Source organism: Penicillium pulvis (genome assembly GCF_028828015.1).
Source record: "Penicillium pulvis strain IBT 33274 chromosome Unknown contig_12_segment0_segment0, whole genome shotgun sequence".
NCBI lineage: Eukaryota > Fungi > Ascomycota > Eurotiomycetes > Eurotiales > Aspergillaceae > Penicillium > Penicillium pulvis.
Window position 1 is genome coordinate 2,953,717 of NW_026643072.1, and position 17,118 is coordinate 2,970,834.

The 17,118-nt window shown below is 48.9% G+C and overlaps 7 protein-coding genes across 7 annotated transcripts; 3 read left to right on the plus strand and 4 right to left on the minus strand.

Moving 5' to 3' along the window:
* Positions 1-578: 578 nt before the first annotated feature.
* On the minus strand, positions 579-3,738 carry N7503_002318 (exosome catalytic subunit DIS3; the record flags this gene model as incomplete). The annotated part of the gene is made up of 2 exons (XM_057061865.1): positions 579-3,493; positions 3,543-3,738. The coding sequence occupies 2 exons, from the start codon at positions 3,736-3,738 to the stop codon at positions 579-581; spliced, it is 3,111 nt and encodes a 1,036-aa protein (XP_056925827.1).
* A 232-nt stretch (positions 3,739-3,970) lies between these two features.
* On the plus strand, positions 3,971-5,045 carry N7503_002319 (carbon-nitrogen hydrolase family protein; the record flags this gene model as incomplete). Its single annotated transcript, XM_057061866.1, has 5 exons — positions 3,971-3,982; positions 4,042-4,134; positions 4,200-4,483; positions 4,545-4,623; positions 4,689-5,045. 5 exons carry the CDS (start codon positions 3,971-3,973, stop codon positions 5,043-5,045), a joined length of 825 nt encoding a protein of 274 aa, XP_056925828.1.
* Positions 5,046-5,440: 395 nt separating this feature from the next.
* Positions 5,441-5,887, minus strand: N7503_002320 (uncharacterized protein; the record flags this gene model as incomplete). Its single annotated transcript, XM_057061867.1, has 2 exons — positions 5,441-5,516; positions 5,628-5,887. 2 exons carry the CDS (start codon positions 5,885-5,887, stop codon positions 5,441-5,443), a joined length of 336 nt encoding a protein of 111 aa, XP_056925829.1.
* A 576-nt stretch (positions 5,888-6,463) lies between these two features.
* N7503_002321 (bifunctional ATP-dependent DNA helicase/ssDNA endodeoxyribonuclease DNA2) lies at positions 6,464-11,697 on the plus strand (the record flags this gene model as incomplete). The annotated part of the gene is made up of 5 exons (XM_057061868.1): positions 6,464-8,083; positions 8,144-8,239; positions 8,297-8,791; positions 8,846-9,107; positions 9,161-11,697. 5 exons carry the CDS (start codon positions 6,464-6,466, stop codon positions 11,695-11,697), a joined length of 5,010 nt encoding a protein of 1,669 aa, XP_056925830.1.
* A 256-nt stretch (positions 11,698-11,953) lies between these two features.
* N7503_002322 (uncharacterized protein) lies at positions 11,954-12,514 on the minus strand (the record flags this gene model as incomplete). Its single annotated transcript, XM_057061869.1, has 1 exon — positions 11,954-12,514. The coding sequence occupies one exon, from the start codon at positions 12,512-12,514 to the stop codon at positions 11,954-11,956; it is 561 nt and encodes a 186-aa protein (XP_056925831.1).
* Positions 12,515-12,945: 431 nt separating this feature from the next.
* Positions 12,946-15,015, minus strand: N7503_002323 (putative serine peptidase; the record flags this gene model as incomplete). The annotated part of the gene is made up of 10 exons (XM_057061870.1): positions 12,946-13,162; positions 13,223-13,420; positions 13,471-13,630; positions 13,685-13,790; positions 13,844-13,931; positions 13,990-14,162; positions 14,215-14,337; positions 14,398-14,552; positions 14,607-14,724; positions 14,794-15,015. The coding sequence occupies 10 exons, from the start codon at positions 15,013-15,015 to the stop codon at positions 12,946-12,948; spliced, it is 1,560 nt and encodes a 519-aa protein (XP_056925832.1).
* Positions 15,016-16,799: 1,784 nt separating this feature from the next.
* Positions 16,800-17,033, plus strand: N7503_002324 (uncharacterized protein; the record flags this gene model as incomplete). Its single annotated transcript, XM_057061871.1, has 1 exon — positions 16,800-17,033. One exon carries the CDS (start codon positions 16,800-16,802, stop codon positions 17,031-17,033), a length of 234 nt encoding a protein of 77 aa, XP_056925833.1.
* Positions 17,034-17,118: the final 85 nt, after the last annotated feature.

Here is a 17,118-nt window from a genome sequence, read left to right on the forward strand (position 1 = left end):
CTCCCTTTTTAATACCCCGTCCAGAGTCTCTAGGAACACCACTCGTTCTGAAGAACAAAATCTCGAAGAAAGTACGGTGTGCAATTGAGATTGCCCACGCAAGTGGTAAGTTAGCGGCGAATATAATAGCCTTGCCGGAAGCTGCGCTTAGCATAGCTCCACTTCGAATTCAAAGGTGGCTCCGACTTACGCGTCCAAGGGGGAAACCATGACTAGTCATGGATAAGGGCACATATTCCGAATGGTAAGATAGACTCAAGTGGGCCGCCAATACTGTCACCGTGCAACGGTTCAACGGTCCCGCTGCTCCTTAATGGATCGCATTATTACATTATAAACCTTCACGCTGCCACTCGGGGATAAACTGATGTCCAAAGCAAATATATACGCAGTAAACCTGGGCCCAGACACCCTCATTAAAGTAGGAAAGCCCCGTCAAAGGAGATTCAGTACGTTCAGTTCAGAGATTTAGATAAGTAAGCACATACGAACTATGGAGATAAGAAGAACGAATCTAGCATTATTGTGGGGTACATAATCATTGTCACTTGGGTTGAGTCTAACATAGGGCCTAATCCTTATTTTTTATCCGATGCACCAGTGATCAGAACACGGACTCTTCGCTTGCCAGCACCGCGACCTTCTTCTTTAACCGAGCTGACATTCACGTGAACTCTCTGGAAGAGCTCAACAAGCACACCCCGCTCCTTCTCCGAGTGGCCCTTCTCCTGCACACGAAGGGTGTATTCCTCAGGGTCAAAGTCGGTGATACGATGCGCCGCGAGCTCCCGTCTCTCGGTCACATTCCAGCCACTAGACTCTCCGGGCAGCACAAAGTCCTCCAATCGAACCACACCCTCGATACCGAACCGAGGAACAAAGACGACGACACCGTTTTCAAAAACGCGCATCACGTATCCCTCTTCATCGACACCCTTATCGGTACCATCAACGGCCATCTTCTCTCCACGCGCCTTGAGCGCCTGGCCAACGTAGTACTCGATACTAGCGCGGCCAGCGAACTGCGCGTTACGGTGACGGTAGTTGATGTTGCGGCAGATATCATCCAGCTTGCCGCGTGTGGCGACGCCCTCCAGTCCGGCGTGGCCATCCTCACCTTCGTAGCCAATGGCGGAAGCCAGCTGTCGGTGGACGAGTAGATCAGCGTATCGACGGATGGGTGAGGTGAAGTGGGTGTAGATAGGGGAGGCAAGACCGTAATGGCGGAACTCGGATTCGGCGTGGGCTCCGGCACAGAAATATTCTGCAGAAGTCATGCATCGAGTCGCCAAGATACGGACGAGAGTGTTAAAGAAAGGGTTCTCGGAGTCGACGCAACGGTCCAGAGAGTTGGCAAGGGCTCCTGAGCTGGAAACGTCGAGTTCCATATTGCGTTTCTTCGAGAGTTGATTTATGAGATCTTCGAAGTTCTGCGGTGGGGGCGTGGCGTGTCGTCGCAGCAAAGCGGTTTGAGAGAACGAAGCGTAAATCTTGGAGGCAACTGTGATGTTGGCGAGAAGCATGAACTCTTCAACCAGGCTGTTGGTTGCAAGCATAGATTTGGTTTTGACGTCCGCCAAGGGATCACCGACTTCATCGGCATCAGCCTCAATGCGAACTTCGGGTGAAGCAAGGTTGAGGGCACCGGCATCGTAACGCTTCTGGCGCAGGATCTTGGAGAATTTCAGGAGATTCCGCATGCTCTCAGTAAGTTCGTCGGTTTGGGAAGCATCGTCAATGCGCAGCTGGGCTTGTTCATAACTGAATGCTTCGCGGGAACGAATAACGGACTTTGTGAAGTCCGAAGAGATGATCTCTGCATTCGGAGTGACTTCCCAAATAACGGAGAAGGCGTAACGTTCGACATAGGGCTTGAGTGAACATAAATCTGTTCCCAGAAGGTGTGGAAGCATATCAATACGCTTGTCAACCAAGTACACGGTGCTTCCACGGACACTGGCTTCAAGGTCCATTGGGTTATTAGGCTTGACAAAGTGTGACACGTCGGCAATATGGACACCGACTTCAAAGTTGCCATTTGGCAGGGGGCGTGCATGAAGAGCATCGTCAATATCCTGACAACCTGGGGGATCGATACTGCAAATGAGCAGATCACGCAGATCACGTCGGCCGTTCCAACCCTTATCTTCCTTTGAGGCAGGTACAGTCCAGCCATGCCCCTCTGATGGCAGACAGTCCAAAACATTCTTGGGGAACGGTTTGTACTGAACATCGTACTCCAGAAGAAGCGCTTCTGTTTCGGCACCCTTTGTCTCGAGCTCTCCCAGAGAGCGGATAAAGTGACCTGAGGGGTAGCGTGAATCCCTGTCCCAGGCATCGATGGTCACAAGGATACGGTGACCAACCAGATCTCCGGCCTGTCGAGTACGGACTCGAATCTTGGGAACCTTCTTGTCCATGGGCAATACAAACACAGTCTGCTGCCGGCGACCAGAAGCGGCTTGTGAGCCAGTAGAGCCGGAATCCACGTGTCCCACATACTGGCGCCAATTGCGTTTAATCACACCCACGACCTTGGCAGTGGGCTGCGGCTTTCCTTCGGAGTTCTTTCCGTGGGCCTTCTTGACCTCCTCCTGGAGAGCCTTGCGCTCCCGATCCGTCACGACAGCTTCGGTATCGTCAGTATCAGGGTTATCATTCCGGGTCACCGCCTCTTCATCTACCAGTTTTGTCGACGGAGACTTCCACTGATCCTGGGGCAGCACTTCGATCACAACAGAATCGCCTGCGATCGCGCGGTTGCTGTTGTCACGTCCCAAGATAATGAGCGGCTTGTCAAAGGCCGGAACGTTGACAGAACCTTCTAGGTAGTTGTAAGGCGAGACATTGAAGACTCCTTGGTGCAGAGTTCCTGCTCGGAGACCAGTCTGGAGCTTCGACATGGAGTAATATTCGGGGTAGAATAGCTGCCCACGAGCTGAGCCCTTCGTATCTCGTGCTTCCCGAGCTTCACTGATCATATCCAGCAGCTTCTCAGAGTCCTCCAAACCGGTGACGTAATCAGACAGCGACAAAGCGGTCACATTTTCAGCTTTAGCTTTCCGAAGGTTTTCCTTGTCGTCTGTAATAACCACTATCGCAGGAACTGACTTTTCTTTTTTGCCTTTCTTCGAGGACGCCCGTAGATGCTCGCCATACCAGCTTGCCACGGTTCGCACAGCTCGGTCGTTGCGGTCATTGATCGACTCATCGGGCTCTCGGCGCACGTGGGTCTCTAGGCGGAATTCATTGAAGAACAGATAGAAGCGCTTTTCATCAGTCTTGATAAGAGAGAGGAGGCGGTTGTAAAGAGGGAGTGACTGGTTCCGGAGCTCTTCGAGGACGGTCTGCAAAATGATCACATCATAAAATGCACCAGTGTGCTCGAAGAGATCCATTCCGTTTAATAGCGCATTTGTGTCGGGAACGAGGTAGTGGCCGCGAGGGAACGCCTTGGTACCGGCGGGGCGATCGGAGAGGATGAACGGTGTAACTGTGCTTTGTTAGCAATCAGCACCAGTCACCGAACCAATTTGACATACTGTTCCCGTTTGCATCTGCTGGAGCGATCGAAGGGCATAGTGAGCAGAGCTTCGACGAGCAAGGAATATCTTGCCGCAGATAGAGCTCGCGGACAATCTTTTGCACTTTTCCACTTTTTGTGGACCTCACGAAGACTTTGCTGGTGACATTAGCAGCTTGTGGGTTGGAGGAAAAGTCCCTCCTTAAACTCTTCATTGTGACGGTGGAGATCAGCAAGTTGTACTGGTCAGACTGGACTCGGAGCAAAGTGAGAAATTGATCTTTGCGGGCGACGGTTATCGCATCGCGATAGCTGAGTAATCAGCTACCGTGAGGGCATGGGGATCCACAGGTGGACTTGATGCGAGGCATTTGGCTTATTACGCCATACACCTCATATTCTTCTTTCCAAAGCCAACCCCTAGGGAGGCTATAGGAGACAGACACAATGGTTCTTGCCGTAAGTATGTGAGGACTTTTTATCTGAACTGGGATCACTGATTGCTACTTTCGAGATAGGCCGTGGGGCAGCTTTGCGCGACAGCGAGCATAACTTCTAATTTGGCTCAATGCCAGACTTTGATTAAGAAAGCAGCCGCAGCTGGAGCTAAGGTAATATTGAAATAACAACACTTTATTTTCCTTTCTAGCTCAGCATGTGGCTCATTATTTACCAGGTTCTGTTTCTGCCCGAGGCTTCGGACTATATAGCTTCTTCAGCCGACGAGTCCCTTGCTCTCGCTAAATCGACAGACCGAGGAGACTTTGTGTCGGCGCTTCAGGATGCAGCTAAACAAGAGAAAATCCATATCAACGTTGGCATCCATGAGATAGCTTCAGAGCAGAGACTCAAGAACTGCTTGGTCTGGATCGACGATAAGGGTGTCATCACCCAAAAATATCAAAAAATACATCTCTTTGACGTTGACATTAAAGATGGACCAGTTCTCAAAGAAAGCGCGTAAGTCAATTTTTTCAATTCTTACTGTGTATGGAATACCTAGGTTGAGCAATGACTGCAGGAGCGTCCAACCGGGCAAAGAGATTCTTCCGCCATTTGAAACCCCTGTAGGACGTGTCGGTCTAGCAATATGTTTTGATGTGAGTGCCAGACATCTATGTGCACTATCAATGACCTCCAGCTCATCGGCTTACGATTTGACCAGTTACGCTTTCCCGAGATTAGTCTGGCTTTGAGGCGTCAGAAAGCCGACATCATCACCTACCCGTCGGCCTTCACGGTGCCAACAGGGAAAGCCCACTGGGAATCGCTGATCCGTGCCAGAGCCATTGAGACCCAGTCCTATGTCATTGCCGCAGCACAGGCTGGTCCCCACAACGAAAAACGTCAAAGTTATGGTCATTCCATGATTGTCAACCCTTGGGGAGAGATAGTCGCAGAACTAGGAGAAGATCACGATGAGCCACAGATTGCGACGGCGGATATTAACCTATCTTTGGTGGCAAAGATCAGGCAAGAGATGCCACTTCTTCGAAGAACCGATCTCTACCCCGAGATCTAGTCGAAGGACCCGTTAATGGCGTAGGGTAGGGATTTGTGGCGAAGCAACGCCCGTTTATCAAATAAAATATTGCATTTTCCAAGAACATTTATGCTAGTGTCACATTGCTATCTCCTGTGGACCATCAACATTTAAGAACAGAAAGAGTTGTGATGGAAGGACCAATATCATTTTGTTTTAGCCCACCTGTATTGATATGATGGAGGAAACGAGAATATAGAGTAGTATAGCAGGTAAGCAGGCAAAAATTGAAATGGAACATGCGAAAAACCCCCATCTAACAAAAGGATCGGAACATCATATCTGCCATGGCAGGTGGTACAGGCGTCAACCGAAATAGTTGCTTTCCGATCTCTCTATGTACAGTGTACAGATTAGGCTCAAATGCGAGCCGTTCAATTCTTGGGTTCCTCCAGAATACCCTCAGCCTCCAGTCGTCGACGGGCCTCCTCGAGTGCCCAAGTTTGTATGCTGAAGGTAGGAGTCAGGTTAGCATTCTCGGTTCATAATTCATGCAATGACCGGGTTAAAGGCGCGGCCGAAGCTGGCAGTCGAGGAAGACCCATAACAAGGGATACATACGAGGTATCAGGCTTGAAAACATATGCGACACCAGCAACCAGGAAGCTACCGATGAATCCGTAGTACCAGATGTTCTCCCAGCCCTCTTTCACGTACTTCTGGCCGGGCTTGATACCGAACAGCCAGCCAGTCGGCGGGTCGTAGTGGTCACCATGGTCGGCAGCACGGAGATTGCTGCGGGTGGAAAAGCCCTGGACATTTTGCGGCTTGCGGAGCAGGCAGCGCGAGCGAAGGATATGCGACACTGGTCGGGCAGGCATCTTGAGAATGGGGGTGGATGTGGAGTAGCTAAGAAGTCGGAAGCGGTCCAGTGAAGGCAATTTCGGGATCGAGGGTAAGGCCAATAGTCGCCTTAGCCAATTTGACAGCACAATCCCAATTGGTGGTATGGATTGACGAGGAAGGTAGGGGAGGGGCTGCGGTGGTTGATGTCGAAGCCGCAAAAGGCCGACGGGGAGCTGGTGGTCATCGCGCTAGCCCCTTTGGGTGATTTTACCTTGGCCGCCTTTTGGTGCCTTGGTGCCTGAGAATGGAATTTGACATTCGGTGTGGTGCCTGACAAAGGAGGCAGGAGCGACGCGCGACGCGTCCAACCCTTATCGTCTGAACGCCAATTACAGTAATCCCCCTCTTGTCAACAGGACGAAGCAATGGGGCCATTCAACTTCCTCATACTAATACATTGAGTACATATTTTGTTTTCCCACTGGTATGTTCATCAGAAAAAGCCCTAATTGGACGTGCACTAAGTTCCACTGCTGACATTGTTGATCCGAAGGCTCCAGAATGTATTCCTACCCACTTTAAGAAGAAGCATATAAGGCTAGATCGCCACCATGGCATCGAACAAGAACTCCTACCCGATCTCTTCCAATTCCCGCAAGAAGTTGAATGCTTTTCGCTACCAAGACGACGACTTACCTCCGGACACGACGACTTCGAAAGATGGGACCAATGAGGCTCATCGCAACAAGGAAAACCAAAGCTCATGGTTGAATGGTGTGGTGGACTCAATGCAGACGTCACCAGATAAAACCGAACAAGCTGAACAGCCTGTAGCCGAACCCGCCGCTGCAGAAGCCCCGAAAGAAACCAAACCCACTAAGGATTGTCCACAGACCCCCGGAAACCGTATACCTCTAGCGGATTTAATCAGCAACGCGGAAGACTCGTTCAACCCCGCTCCAGGTCCTGAAGTGACGCCTGTTGATCATGTCATTTGGCAACATATTCCAGCCAGCTCGAATCCAGACTCATCCCAAACACCGGCTAGTCGGAGGAGGAAACGACGGCATAGCTCCTCGCCACCAGGATCCCCCTCGAAAGACAATTCAGCGAAAGCCCAAAAGGAGCCGCTTGATCTACAATCAATTCAAGCGCTCTTCAAAACTCCCCAGCATGATCTCGCCACAGAGCTATGGAACAATTACATGGACAAAAACATGGTCGAGAACTCGGAGGATCTTCCAGCACCTCGTCTTGCCAATCTCCTCTCCTCTTCACCTCAGACCCCAGGATCAGGCCGAACAAGTCGGGAGTCTTCTGGTTTAAGGCGTTCGATTAGTTGTGCTGCTGAATGGCCAACTTCTCGGGCGAAGAGAAGACGAGTTGTGCGACAAGAACCCAATTCAGGCCGAGGAATATTCTCACGTACAAACAGCAATGTCCTGGACTCAGGCAAGGGAAAATCATCAAGGATAAATTTTCTTCTTGACAAAATCGAGCGAAGTCTTAAACCAGCTCAGCCAGCCGACACCGGCCCACCGAACTCCTCCCCTTTGCGCCAACGTCTCGACGCAGAACGATGTCGTTCATCTTCTCCGATTGCAGATAGAAAAGGCCATGGTGATACCACTATAGCTCAAGAAAACTTTGGTGATCCTGAGAACAACCCCGGTGTTAACCTTGCACCGATCCTTGAAGGGTCTTCATCCGAATTTGGTGATGATGACATCGATCAGGACTTCATGGACTTGGCCGATGCATCAGATGATCCATTCGTTGTGCCTCCGGCTAGTCGAGACAGTGGCAAGGAATTTGGCTCTTTTGGCTCTAGCTGGTCAAAGCTGGTCGCAGAAAAGCCGCCTTCGCGCAATCTCAAGCAACCGTCGACTACTGGTGCAAATTCACACACTGAGAATACTGTCATGAATAACGAAAAGAAGCCCGATGGCTCAGATGATTTCGATGACGATTACGGAGATTTTGACGATATTCTTGCGGAGTGTGATGAAAAATCGGGAAGAATCGGTTCATATAAATCAACTACCGTGGAGCAACAGGCTGTGAAGAGGCTGGAACCATCCCCTGTTGCCTCAATGGCCCAAGCGCCCACCAAGTCAGACACAACGACACGTGTTGCTGCGGAAACGTTTTCTGATGATGAATTCGACGATGATTTTGATCTGGATGCTATTGAACAATCCATGAAGCAGACAGGTACAGATGAAGCCTACGTTTGTCGCTCTTAGTTGGTTTTCATCATTAGAATATATGCTAAAACAATGGAATGATAGAATCTCAAAAATCGTCAAGCTATCAAGCGTTACTCAGTCGTGGACATCGCTGAAAGTACGTATGTCAATTCAAAAGGGCGTACACAGCCTGAGCAGGTTTGTCATCTCAGCTAATACATATCGAGAATGAACATACCAGTTGACAAGAAATAGGTCCTTTCGGTTGAGGATGAAAAGACGAAAGCCCGCAAAGTCATTGTACTTCGTGAGACTTGGGTTGACACTCCCTGCAACAAAGATTCAATTCTTCATTTAGTTGGAGACTTTGACTCATCCGGCCTATGCATAGTGGATAATACCAACCATATGGTTATACTTCACCCCGATTATCTCATCTCCGCCACGGTTGTGGCGGACTCGATTGATTGCCAACGTCGGGCAGTCATTCAAGATCGCATCAAGGCTTTTTCTCAACTTGAAGCACCCCAAGTCTTTGGAACCATCTTCCATGAAGTCTTTCAAGAGGCATTGAAAGCGAACCAGTGGGATATGAGCGCCCTCAGGTCCCTGGTAGACGTCGTTCTTCAAAGACATATTGAAGACCTGTACGCAATTCAGATGAGTGTACCGGAAGCCACTGAAAATGTGATGAGCAAGATTCCTACGGTGCAGGCATGGGCCGATGTTTTCCTTCATGCCAAACCACAGGTATGTGCACCTATTAACCTGTGTATCCGCGATGCTGATAATCCATTCCTACAGTCCAACTCTATGGTTGAGGACCGTCATAATGCAAAGCTCAATTTGAGCATTAGCAAGCTGCTCGAGGTAGAGGAGCACGTCTGGTCCCCAATGTACGGACTCAAAGGCAATATTGACGCTACAGTCCAAGTTGCATGCAATAGTGAAAACGGCAAGAAAAATCTTGTCGTCCCACTCGAACTCAAAACTGGAAAACGAGATACAAACCAAGGTCATAGAGCCCAAACGGCTCTTTATACATTGCTGCTCTCTGATCGTTACGGTTCGTCTTCGACCATGGAATTAAATAGTGACAATATATTAACAATGTTTTAGATATCAATGTGACTTTTGGTCTGTTGTATTATCTTGAGCTCAACAAGACCTTCAGTATTCGCGGTATTCGACATGAAATACTGCAGATGGTTCAAGTGCGCAACCGTTTGGCAGTTTACATTCGCGAGAAATTGCAGCTTCCCCCGATGCTCAAAAGGGCTCGCATGTGCAACAGATGCTATGCGAAAACTCCTTGCCTCATCTATCATAAGCTGCTAGAGGGAGGTGATGGCGAAACAAGTGGCATGGGGGAAGATTTTGACGCAGTGACTAGCCACTTGACCCAAAAAGATCGCGAGTTCTTCAACAAATGGGATGAGCTATTGACCAAGGAGGAAGGGAACCTGACCAAGTTTCGCCGAGAGCTGTGGACCCTACTGAGCAGCGAACGCGAGTCTCTCGGCCGTTGTTTTGGAGATGTTGTTATTGATCCTCGCTCAGCATTTGAGGATAAGAACGGATCCAGGATCAACCGCTATTGTTATACTTTCACCAAAAAGCTAGCTTCTCCGGGCTTTACGTTTGCAGAGTCCCAAATCACTGTTGGTGAGCCAATTGTTGTTTCTGATGAGAAAGGACATTTTGCCCTCGCCAATGGCTATGTGCTTCAAGTTAGCAGGCTGCATATCACCGTCGGTGTGGATCGAAGCCTGCTCAATGCCCGAGCACGAAATCGTGGCTTCGATCCGGTTACAAATCAGTCCTTCACTGGCATCATGGAAGTTGAAAAGGATGGAGATGATGTACTCGAAAACCCTCTTGATGAACAGGTGACTTACCGATTAGACAAAGACGAGTTCAGCAATGGCATGGCCAATATTCGCAACAACCTCGTCTGCATGATGGACAAAGACCTTTCTCAGGCAAGGCATCTCAGGCGGCTCATCGTCGAAGGCGAGCCCCCTGTGTTCAAGCCCTCTTCGTCCGCATACACCATCTCCGACCCAGAAAGTCTCAATGTCGATCAGAAACAAGCCATTGAGAAGGTGATGAGTGCCAAAGACTACGCTTTGATTCTCGGCATGCCAGGAACCGGCAAAACAACTACTATTGCCCATCTCATCCGTGCACTCGTCGCACAAGGCAAGAGTGTTCTGTTGACGTCCTACACTCATACTGCAGTGGACAACATCCTGTTGAAGATTCGCGATGATAACATCCGTATCCTTCGTCTTGGTGCAGTCACCAAAGTTCATCCGGATGTACAAGAATTTGTTGATCTAGCTGCAACCCCCAAGTCTACCATTGAGGAGCTCAAAGACTCTTACGAAAAACCACAAGTTGTGGCATCAACGTGCCTGGGTGTTAATCACCAAATTTTCAATCAGCGCATCTTTGACTATTGCATTGTCGACGAGGCTTCGCAGATTACCCTTCCTGTATGCGTTGGCCCTATCCGCATGGCGAGATGTTTCATTCTTGTCGGTGACCACTATCAGCTTCCGCCGCTTGTTCAAAGCAAGGCCGCGGCGGAAGGCGGACTCGATGTTAGTCTCTTCAAGCTGCTGTCCGATTCCCAGCCAGATTCAGTCGTCAACCTGGAGCACCAGTACCGCATGTGCGAGGATATCATGCTACTCTCAAACACTCTCATCTACTCAGGCCGTCTCAAATGTGGCACTCTAGAAGTCGCGACCCGTTCATTGGAAATACCGAACATCCGCTCTCTCAAACAATTCCACTCCGATGAATTCGAACCTCCACATCCTGGGCACCAACAAGATGTGTGCCGGGGGCCAAATCACGGCAGCTGCTGGTTAAATGACTTGTTGGCACCATCAGCAAAAGCACTGCTGGTCAATACCGATCCTCTTGGGCCTGCAGCTCTGGAGACTCTGCAAGGACAACGAGTCGTCAACTCCATGGAAACAATTCTATGTACGCAGCTTGTCGAGGCATTCATTGCCTGTGGTATACCAGCCCGAAACATCGGTGTTATCACCTTCTACCGCAGCCAACTCGCACTTCTCCGACATAGTCTTCGCCGCCACACTCCAGAGCTAGAAATGCACACCACCGATAAATTCCAGGGTCGCGATAAAGAGATTGTGATCCTCAGTTGCGTTCGCAGCAACTCAGAAAATCATGTTGGTGAGCTAATGCGTGACTGGCGTCGCGTGAACGTCGCCTTCACTCGTGCTCGCACCAAGCTCCTTGTCCTCGGCAGCAGATCTACTATGCGCGACGGTAACGAACTCCTTCGTAAATATGTTCGTCTCGTCGAAAGCAAAGGCTGGGTTTATAATTTGCCACCAGGCGCTGCTGAGAGTCACTCTTTCCAGTCTGATCCATTGGAATCCTCACAAATGCCATTCGCGTCTCCAGGTGCTGCAAAGGTACCCGGTTCGGCGAAAAAGAGAAGTCCCACTGTCAAGAATGAATCCCAGTATCGTGAGCCACTCAGCCCTCTCGGCTCGAGACAACCCGCCTCAGGTCTTCGGGTACCTGCCAAGAAAGGAGCAAAAATAAAGAATGGCAACACAGTCCTGGGAAATAGACCCATTCTTCAGGACCTTTTGAATGATATTACTGGCTGACATGGATAAGGGGGTTCTTTTGATTATTTGTCCCCGTCCCATTACTTGTACTTATCTGCCTACCAAGGTAACTAGCATTGTGCAGGGCTGAGTATTTACATCAGGAATGTGAATATTATTGGAAACTGGTACGGTTTAGTTACTGCATTGACTTTTCAACACGAAACAGAATGCATTGGAAGTCACAAACAACTATCTAAAAGTATCTTGCAGTACAGTTTGCTACTTAGTGTAACATAATGCTGAGCTAGGTGGCTCACATACACCCATTTTGAGAAAGATGGCGCAGAATGTAATCAACCTGCTCATGATCTTCGATCAGGTGGAACCCTCCCTTCGGTGTCTTGTTGCCCTCATCATCCTCAAGTGGATAACTGATGACTGAATGATCCTCATCCTGGTCGTCGCCAGCCTTCCAGAGGTAGAATCGAACAAACATCCCATGAAAAAGGATAAACCAGCAATCGGTATCGTTGCTGTAGTCCTTGTCGACAAAAACAGATAGTCTATTCATAATACCCTTGCAATCCTCCTCGCCGAACGTGCCCGTGTCAAGCTTGATATCAACGAGAGCTTGCTTTGCAAGCTGGTAGTAGGCTGGTGTCTCGGGGAACCATCGACGAATCGCAAGATCGACCTTCAGTTCCTTGTCGCGTCGGCATCTAGGCTGGAAGCCTATTGCATAATCCAGGCTCTGTGGGAAGTAGTAGTTGAGGATTCCCAGTACCATTGCATTCATAGTTTCCTTGCTAGGGCTGTTTTCATGATTTTCCATCAGCATGTTGATGAGTGGGACCGTGTAGTATTCGGACGCCATGATGTTTTTGCTAGAAGCTTTGGTTGCAGTTTAGTAGCACTTGAGAGAAGATGATTGTGATGGAAGAGGGAGAGCTGATAACTAAATATATATAGAAACCCGGCCATCCATGAATAGCTACGCTACTGACAAAGGTGGTAAGCTGAGACCTCAGGAGTAGATTATGATCTGAAAAAGGTGAATTTCTCAATAGCAGACATCTAAGACAGCAAGACATGGAGATCACTCTGCGGTCTCTAGTCATTCATTGACACATTAACAAAGATCGTCAGTCAGACTTCAATCCGAATGGAAAAGATGTTTAAGACAAGGTCTGGGATATGTCGAGATATTGCTTCAAAAGATCAAGTCTAACCAAGATATTATGTCTAAGATGCCGAAACGTCTTGGATAAGACTGACATTTTCCAGACTCTTCCGGGCCATGTCTCATTACTCATAGTACTCTGCCACCCAAGCCTTGATTTGGGCAACTTCGGTGTCAATGACCTTCTGAGCACCCGCATTCACCTCACCGTTTTCCAAAATAAGATCTGAGCAGTGGAAACCACCGGGAATGATATTGACGGGTGCGGAAGCTCGGGACTTGAGAGGACCTCCAGGGCGCACGTCAGATGAAACACCAGATTCTCTCCAAGGGTCATATTGTCTAAACTCATGTTAATGAAGAACGTTCAGTCGGAGCAGAAAAATAGATGAAAAGTCTCACCCGTTGGTCCAGGTCAATCTGGTGGTCTTTGTCAGATCCCAACCCTTGGTCATAGCGTTGACATCAGCTGCAGTCTTGCCCTTGGCGCTACCATAGGTGTAGCCGTTAACGGTGGGGAAGAAAAGAGGGCATTGTCTCTGCCAGTACTCTGCGTTGACGGTCCGGGAGACGATGGTCGTAACATCAGACGGCGCACCACTGCATGGGTCAGAATACTGAGCTCAAGTAGGGACATGGGGGTAGCTCACTCCTGCCAATAGAAGAAAGGCTCGTTGCAAAGAAGCCACTGCCATTGTCTGTCAATCTCGTTGCCTACAGATATATCTGTGAAGAAGGGGCTGGAGGCATTGTAGGTGTCGTAGCAGGCAGTGCTGTTGCTATCGGTCCAGTAGCCGTAGCTGGCGCACGCTAAGTTGTATTCTCGTCAGTGAAAGAAGCTCCGTTGAGTCTTAGTAGACTTACAGTCGGGGAAGTAGACGGTCTTGAACCATTTGGCGTAACCTTTGAGAGCCTTCTTGAGGCCAACTCCATCTGGTCCAGGTACAGTGCTCGCTCCTGCCTCGACATTCTATAGTCACGTTAGTACTGAGTCAACTCTCCGAAGGTTGACTTTGTGCCTACTTCAACATAGTCACAGAACTCAAAGAACTCGGAGTATCCGGTGTAGAAGCTGTTGGACTGCCACAGCCAGGGACCATTCTCCAATGCACTAATGAATGTGAGTTTCCTTGTCGGGCTTAGATAGAGTGGAATGAGTGAACACTTACGCGGCAAAGTCATCATAGTGCTCCAGATCTCCCAGACCGAATAGTGTCTGGAGTTCTTTCTGTTGCGCTTTTGTGCCATACTTGCTTACTTCGTCAACATAATCGACCACACGAGAGACATCTGCGCTGCAGTTCTTTGCCATTCCTTCCTGAATGGGCATGAAGTATTGCCACTGAGCTCCGATTAGCATCCATAGGTGTATAGAATACCATGGCTTAACTCACGTAGTCATAAATAGCCTCGACAGGAGCGCTGGATGCATGGTACGCCCAGAAAGTACCCGGGGCAACTGACTCGGTCCAAGCGGTCAAAGCACCACTGTATGATCCTCCACTCAAAACCCAAGGCTAGAAATTTGCGTATCAGCTTTGAGAGATCTTTAATCTTTAGACATAGTGTATACATACAGCATTCTGAGCATTGCTACTGCTATTAGTATCAAATGGCAGGTCCACGTTCTTGGCAAAGTATGTCAAGTCCGCAATCGCATTCTTCAATGTCAGATATTGCAGGTTCTCAGTGGTCAACTCATCATATGGCGAAGATTCACCCCAGTAACGGTCTATCGAGCAGGTTGTTAGCTCCAGGTCCGATTTTTAAAAAATGGGTAATTTACGCTCAAGCAGAATCACGGCGCCCTTGATCTCCTGTGCATAAAGGCCTGTAATCGTCACATTCGTCAAGTAGCCAGTATACTCCGCAGCTTCAACTTCACCAGGCGTGAACAGGACCACCTAGCAATTGCCCGTGATTGTTTAGAGTCCGATACTGCATTGGGGAAACAATTAGGGCAAGGCGCTTACAGGAGATCCAGAACCATCCCACCATTCTGAATTCCACCAGAAGCGCTGGGAGAAAGTTCCAAGGCTTGGGTCGTCATGGTCGAGTAGTTGCTCGAATGTAGACTCCTGGATCGTCGCGCTTGACTCTCCTGTTGCTGGGGGTGGAGCAGGTCTTCGTAGGCCTACCGCCTGTACAAACGGGGCGGCAAGCAACGACACTGCAATGCTAGGTAGTATATACATTGCGGCAACTGAGGAGTGAGGAATCTCAAGCCACTTTTGTGAGGAAACCCCGGGTGGACTTCTTTTAAAGGTCCTAAGAGCGTGACCGCGCCTCTTCTGCAGCTAGTCATGGTGCCTGTCCTAGTGCACTCAAGCCTGATAAAGACGGGAACTTTAACGGAGTGGAGACGTAGATAGCAATTGATTTATCATATGGCGATGCGAGAGCTGGCCGGCGGAGCTCCTAGCGTGATATCCGTTGCCCAGGTGTCTCTTGTAGAGATCTCTAATCTACGTGGCACGCCAAGATTATTTCCTTTCAAAGATTCTTGCAATCCTTGTCTCTAGTCACTTAAACATATGATACTTTCTATCAAAATCAATGCCTGTATAAACATCTAGAGAGGCAGAATTAATATGTTTCTGGTTTTTGTTAAGGGTTAACAGCGTTGCTGCTGCGGGGGCAAGGCTAATACAGCCGAGCTATGACACGCCCGTCGGGTGTCCGTGATTGCGTCTCGTGGGGCCGTCACATAACTAAGATCTCTGAGTATTACTGGCTACTGATAAGTATGATAAGAGCTAGCGGTGTTGAGGGGCGAGCAACCCCGATCAATAGGGTCAGAAGGATCGAAAGCCAGGGGTTATCCAGGGGATTATGAGTGTCCACGAATTCCCCCGCACTCGTCAAGCGATGTCGACGCCACCCGGGATAGACGGATGGTTGAGTATTCTGTCGACATAAAGCCATTGTTTATGCAGGTAATCAGTATATTTACCTGCCTATCTTGGGCAAGTGTCTTTGTCGTTTGAATAGCGACTAATTTGTTGAAAACCATGGCACCATCCAGATAAATCAGGGATTTGATTTTTCATTTCTAAGTACCGAGTGTGAGTACCGATAATGGCGTATGGGATCCCCAAATTTGAGGCTGACGTGGTATTGAAGCATTGCAGATCGTGCTATCGAATCACATTTTGATTCTCTCGAGACTGAGCCTTTTGCAATTTGATTCGCGGGTCGTGACTGTATAAGTCATCTGCATAGACAAGCTGGGTAAGTGATTGACACTGTGCATCATGTTTAGCCACGCAGTCTCGCCGAGAGCTACTATGGTATACCCATGAATGTATAGATCTCTCTTACAACGTTGCATTGAAACAAAAAGAGGGGCACTTTTTTACTTCTCTGATCATCCACGGATCCACTGCGACTCCACCGGAGTGGGAAAACAAAAAACAAAAAGATGGACTCGCGGGGAATCGAACCCCGGACCACTCCCATGCTAAGGGAGTATTATACCACTAAACCACAAGCCCAGTGCGTGGAAATAGCTCCGAAATCAGGCTTCATGTATTAAAACTCTCTTTGCTTAGAGATTTTCAGCGCGGATATAGGCCGATCATGAAAAATCAACAATTCTAATTTTCATGAGCCAGTGCCAAGCAAGGTAACTGGGAAAGCACGACCCATTAGATGTATTGCTAAACATTTCTCTCGAACATACCCCCGGCATTTTGACTTCTGCCTTGCATTGGTCGTGCGAAGCCCGGGATTGACTGACGGGAATATATAACGAGAATAGCGTATATACAAACTTAAGAGACCACCAAGATTGACAAGAGCTAGTATGCCTGGGCATACCCGGTCGGGCAAACTCTTCTATTTATATGACTGGCACCTCGGACCTGCGGACTACAATGATATCATAGTGGAAAGTTCCAACCTTGGAAGACCTCGCACCTCACAACCCCTGGGCTAATACACATCTATTATCTCTCTGCACACTATGTACCTGATAAATATGGAGGAGAACCAGACACTGGATCGCGATAAAGGTAATGCAAGCTTAGTACCCAATTTGCCCCTGATGATCAACGGTATGGTTTATTCCCAGCGAATCGGCCTCGCCAATGTTATTGCCAAAATTGCAGAGCGTGAGCCATGTCGCAATGTAGCGATCGTTTTTATGCTGCTTAAGATAGCCAGTGGCGACGACACCTTCGACACTCCAGAAAAAGCCCGCGCTGAGTCCTAAATACACAAGCTCATGTTGCACCGGTACGGTCATTTAGATAAAAATCGGCGGCGTTAGCTGCATTCACTGGTTCGGGGCTTTGGAG